This window comes from Oxyura jamaicensis (genome assembly GCF_011077185.1).
Source record: "Oxyura jamaicensis isolate SHBP4307 breed ruddy duck chromosome 4 unlocalized genomic scaffold, BPBGC_Ojam_1.0 oxy4_random_OJ70570, whole genome shotgun sequence".
Classification (NCBI taxonomy): Eukaryota; Metazoa; Chordata; class Aves; order Anseriformes; family Anatidae; genus Oxyura; species Oxyura jamaicensis.
This window is the reverse complement of record NW_023303825.1, coordinates 1-4,681: the sequence shown is the minus strand read 5'-3', so window position 1 is coordinate 4,681 and position 4,681 is coordinate 1. Positions and strand designations below refer to the sequence as shown.

The 4,681-nt window shown below is 75.1% G+C and overlaps 2 protein-coding genes across 2 annotated transcripts; one reads left to right on the top strand and one right to left on the bottom strand.

Annotated features, from left to right (window-relative positions):
- The first annotated feature begins 6 nt into the window (after window positions 1–6).
- Window positions 7–2,645, top strand: MOGS (mannosyl-oligosaccharide glucosidase). The gene is made up of 4 exons (XM_035311445.1): window positions 7–119; window positions 256–476; window positions 566–759; window positions 833–2,645. The coding sequence occupies exons 1-4, from the start codon at window positions 86–88 to the stop codon at window positions 2,541–2,543; spliced, it is 2,160 nt and encodes a 719-aa protein (XP_035167336.1). The 5' UTR covers window positions 7–85; the 3' UTR covers window positions 2,544–2,645.
- A 234-nt stretch (window positions 2,646–2,879) lies between these two features.
- On the bottom strand, window positions 2,880–4,610 carry WBP1 (WW domain binding protein 1; the record flags this gene model as incomplete). The annotated part of the gene is made up of 3 exons (XM_035311447.1): window positions 2,880–3,982; window positions 4,159–4,320; window positions 4,412–4,610. Coding segments are annotated over 3 exons (1,023 nt in total), but the record flags the coding sequence as incomplete, so codon positions are not given.
- Window positions 4,611–4,681: the final 71 nt, after the last annotated feature.

Sequence of the window (4,681 nt, the reverse complement as noted above, 5' to 3'; positions counted from 1 at the left end):
CCCCGCGCTGCCCCCCGGCGCCACCGGGCCCCGCGCCGCGCCCCGCCGCTTCTGGGGCTCCTACCGGCCCCACGTCTACTTCGGCATGAAGACCCGCAGCCCCCGCGCCGTCGTCACCGGTACGCGGTGGGGCCGGGGGGGATCGAGCCGGGATCGCGCCCGGCGGGCGGGGGGCGGCGGTGGGGGGGGGGACGGGGACGGACCGGAGACCGGGCACCGGCAGCCGGCTGAGCGCCCCCGGTCCCGCACCCCCAGGGCTGATGTGGCTGCAGCAGCGGGAGGCGGGGGGCGGCCTGCGGCACACGTGCGAGCAGGGCGACGGGCTGGCGAGCTACGGCTGGCTGCGGCACGACGGCGACAACTTCGGGGTGCAGGACGTGCGCGACCGCGGGCTGCTGCTGCGCACCGAGTTCGTCAAGCGGCCCGGCGGGGAGCACGGCGGGGACTGGAGCTGGCGCGTCACCGCCCGGCCGGAGGTGGGTGCTGCCGCCCGCGACCCCCCAGCCATCAGCTGGTGACCCCCCCCCCAGCACCCCCCGATCCGGATTTGTCCCCCCTCCCGCAGGGCGCGGGCAGCCCGGCCTCCCTCGTCTCCCTCTTCTTCTACGTGGCCACGGACGGGCAGGGGACGCTGCAGCCACACGTGGAGGACAGGACGCGGCTGGCTGCCGTGACCGGGACGTCCGAGGAGCTGGGCGACTTCAAGATCACCTTCCTGAGGCCCACCACGGAGAGCGGGGAGGACCCCAAGTACAGCAGGTGCCTCACGGTGTCCGTGCCCCTCCCGTCCCCGGGGCGCCGCCGGGCGCTGACGGGCTCTCTGTGCTTGCAGCCACCACTACCTGGACGCGTGGAGCCCGGGGCTGCACCGCCTCACCGACGTGGTGCGGAGCAGCCTGAGCGACCGCTTCGTCTTCTCCCCGCCGGGCGGGCCCCGGCAGCGCTTCCTGGCCGTGGACACCTTCCGCGGGCTGCCGGGAGCGGCGGAGGCCCCGCGCAGCCACCTGCTGCTGCACCAGGTGACGCTGCGGCTGCCGGCCCGCGTGGAGGTGACCTTCGAGTCGGGCAGCGTGCGGGACCGGCGCGGCCCGCTGGCGGGGCCGGCGCTGACGGCGGAGCTGGCGCGGCACGAGGCCGCCTTCGAGCGGCGCTTCGAGGAGACCTTCGCCCTGGAGCGCAAGGGCTTCCCGGCCGCCCAGCGCCGCTTCGCCCAGGCCGCCCTCAGCAACATGCTGGGCGGGATGGGCTACTTCCACGGGCACTCCCTGGTGCAGTCCCCGCTGCACGAGCACCCCGTGCCTTACCCCGAGAGCTCCCTCTTCACCGCCGTGCCCTCCCGCTCCTTCTTCCCCCGCGGCTTCCTCTGGGACGAGGGCTTCCACCAGCTGCTGCTGGCGCGCTGGGACCCCGAGCTGAGCCGCGAGGTGATCGCGCACTGGTTCGACCTGATGAACGCGGAGGGCTGGATCCCGCGGGAGCAGATCCTGGGCGAGGAGGCGCGCGCCAAGGTGCCCCCCGAGTTCGTGGTGCAGCACAGCGAGACCGCCAACCCCCCCACGCTCTTCCTGGCGCTGCAGCGGCTGCTGGGGACGGCCCCGCTGCCCTACCTGCGCCGCCTCTTCCCCCGCCTGCGCGCCTGGTACGAGTGGTACAACAGCACCCAGGCCGGGCCCCTGCCCTACACCTTCCGCTGGCGCGGCCGCGACGCCGACCCCGAGCGCTTCCTCAACCCCAAGACGCTGGCGTCGGGGCTGGACGATTACCCCCGCGCCTCGCACCCCTCGGCGGACGAGCGGCACCTCGACCTGCGCTGCTGGATGGCGCTGGCCTCCCAGGTGCTGGCGGAGGCGGCCGAGCGGCTGGGGGAGCCGGCGGAGCCCTACCGGCAGATGCAGCGGGCGCTGAGCGACCACGAGCTGCTGCAGCGGCTGCACTGGGCCGAGGAGCTGGGCGCCTTTGCCGACTACGGCAACCACAGCCGGGCGGTGGGGCTGCGGCGCGAGGCGGTGCGGGCGGCCCCCGGGCAGCCCCCCCCGGCCCCCCGGCTGGTGCGCGTGGTGCGCGAGGCGCCTCGGCCCCGCTTCGTGGGGGCGCTGGGCTACGTCAGCCTCTTCCCGCTGCTGCTGCAGCTGCTGCCCCCCGACTCGCCGCGCCTGGCCCCGGTGCTGGCCGCCATGCGCAGCGAGCGGCAGCTCTGGACGCCCTTCGGCCTGCGCTCGCTCGCCCGCGACAGCCCCCTGTACATGCAGCGCAACACGGAGCACGACCCCCCGTACTGGCGGGGCTCCATCTGGGTCAACATCAACTACCTGGCGCTGCGGGCGCTGCACGCCTACGGCAGCCGCCCCGGGCCCCACCGGGAGCAGGCGGCGGAGCTGTACCGGGAGCTGCGGCACAACCTGGTGGCCAACCTGTACCGGCAGTACGCGGACAGCGGCTACCTCTGGGAGCACTACAGCGACAGCAGCGGCGCGGGGCAGGGCTCCCACCCCTTCACCGGCTGGTCGGCGCTGGTGGTGCTGGTGATGGCCGAGGACTACTAGGGCAGGGCGCGCCGGGGGGGGCGGCTTTCTCAGGGGCAGGTGGAGGCGCCCCGGGACTGGGGCTCGAGTCCTCCGCCGACAATAAACCTCAGCCGCGACGTGCCTCGGTGCCTGTGTCAGGGGTGGGTGCGAGGGCCAGGCGTGTGGTGCTGCTGCCCCCAGGCCTGCGGGACCCCAGCTGGCCTGGTCCTCCCCTGCTGCGGGGAGGCAGCAGCCCCTCACTGACACGTCCCTGCCCATGGGGAAGGATCGGGGGAGGAAGGGGGGATCCCAGCTCAGCCCCAGCTCCACAGCACCCTGCACCCCCCCAGGCCCCACACTGGAAGGCGGCGGGGCCGTAATTCCACATCTCTTTAATGATGAGGGAACGCTACTCGGACCCCGCACACAGGCCTGCAGGCTGCGGCGGGACGGAGCCGCCCCCCCGGCCGGGGCCCAGCTCCCTGGAAGCAGTTCAGAGGGGACAGCGGGGGGCACCGCGGCGGGGCCATCCCGGGGGCTCCGCGGCGAGAGTCCACAGCCCGGGGATGGCGGCAGAGCCCGCGGGGCCGCAGCGGGGAGCGGAGGCGGGGGAAGGCAGCCCCGCCGCGCCCGGGGCCCTCTGAGCAGGGGCGGCTTCGGCACCGTGGTGCCCCCAGCCCGGCTGCTCCAAGGCGGGGAGCGGCGGCACGAGCCGTGGCGGTGGGGTGAGGCGTGGGCAGCACCGGGCCGGCCCCGCGGGCAGGGTGATGGTGGCGGCGGTGTGGCAGGAGCAGGGGCAGGGCCGGGCCGGGCCCCTCAGACGGGCAGGGTGGGAGCGCCCGGCTCCCCGCCGCCCCCCTCGGCCGGGATGCTGCACCGGGCCGGGGGCGGCGCGGGGCCGGCCTTGCCCAGCAGGCGCACGGCCTCGCCCTCGCTCTCCTCGCCGCCCTCCTCCTCCTGGCAGCGCCCCACCTCGATGCCCGAGTCGCCCGTCAGGCGCCGGTGCCGGTAGTGCTCGCCGCCCTCCTCCGGGGCCGCGCCGCCCTCCTCCTCCTCCTCGCCTTCCTCGATGTCTGAGCAGCGGTGGCAGTCGGCCTCGAAGAAGTCCACGTTGGAGGAGAAGAGGGCGTGCTTGTGCGGGGCCGGACGGGGGGGCAGCTCCTCGGGCAGCTCCCAGCTGGCGCCGGTGCCGGTGCTGCTGGTGCCGCCCTCCTCGCTGGGCGTGCTGGCCCGGCTGCGCTCCGTCTCGTCCGTCACCTGCACCGACAGCGAGGTGCTGCTGGGGGACGTCACGCAGCTCGACTCGCAGGAGCAGCTGGTGTAGTTCTCCGAGCTGGGCGAGAGCGTGAGGCTGCTGGAGCCCAGGCGGCTGCGCGGCCCGCTCAGCTGGGCCAGGATGGCGCTGTAGGGCGGCGGCGGCGTGCTGGGCCGGTGGGCCACCTCCTCGTAGGCAGGCAGCTTGAAGGAAGCCAGCATCCCTGCGGGGGGCACGCGGTGAGCACGGCCATCGAGAGCCCCCCGCCCGTCCCAACGGTGTCTCCCTCTGCAGGGCGCAGCCACCCCAAAGCGCCGCGGCCCCGTCTGACCCCAGGGGGTTCCTCAGCACCGGGCCGAGCGCGGGGCCCCGGGGAGGCGCGGGGGCAGCGGCACTCACTGAGATCCATCATGGAGGTGGGGTAGTTGCAGGCACCGTGGTAGGCGATGAGGTTGATCTCCCGCTGCCGCTGCTGCTGCTGCAGGCGCAGCTTGGCCCGGCGGTGCCGGTAGGCACAGCAGCAGCTGAAGAGGATGAGGATGGTCCAGAGCAGCCAGAACCCTGCGGAGGCAGAGCGGGGTGACCGTCCCAACGCGCCGCCGCCCTCGCCTGCCCCGCGCCCGGCCCCCCCCCGGCCCCCCGCCGCACTCACACCACAGCTCGTAGTAGTACGTGCAGCAGCCGGTCTCTCCGCAGCAGTGCCCGGTCTCACACACGTAGGGCTGGTTGTTCACCCCCGGGCAGTACTCCCGGGCCTGCGGGGGGCGGCGACACCGTGAGACGCGGGGCACCGAGCACGGCCGCCCGCCGCCGCTGCTGGGCGCCTGCTGCAAGGCACCGGGACCGGGGGGCTCCGGCAGGGCGGGACGGGAAAGGACGGGACCGGCGGGACAGAACGAGACCGGACGGGATGGGACGGGAC

Coding starts and splice junctions, on each gene's coding strand:
- MOGS (XM_035311445.1), top strand. CDS start 86: ATGAAGACCCGCAGCCCCCGCGCCGTCGTCACCG. Junction 477..565: donor GCGTCACCGCCCGGCCGGAG/GTGGGTGCTGCC, acceptor CCCCTCCCGCAG/GGCGCGGGCAGCCCGGCCTC. Junction 760..832: donor GAGGACCCCAAGTACAGCAG/GTGCCTCACGGT, acceptor CTGTGCTTGCAG/CCACCACTACCTGGACGCGT.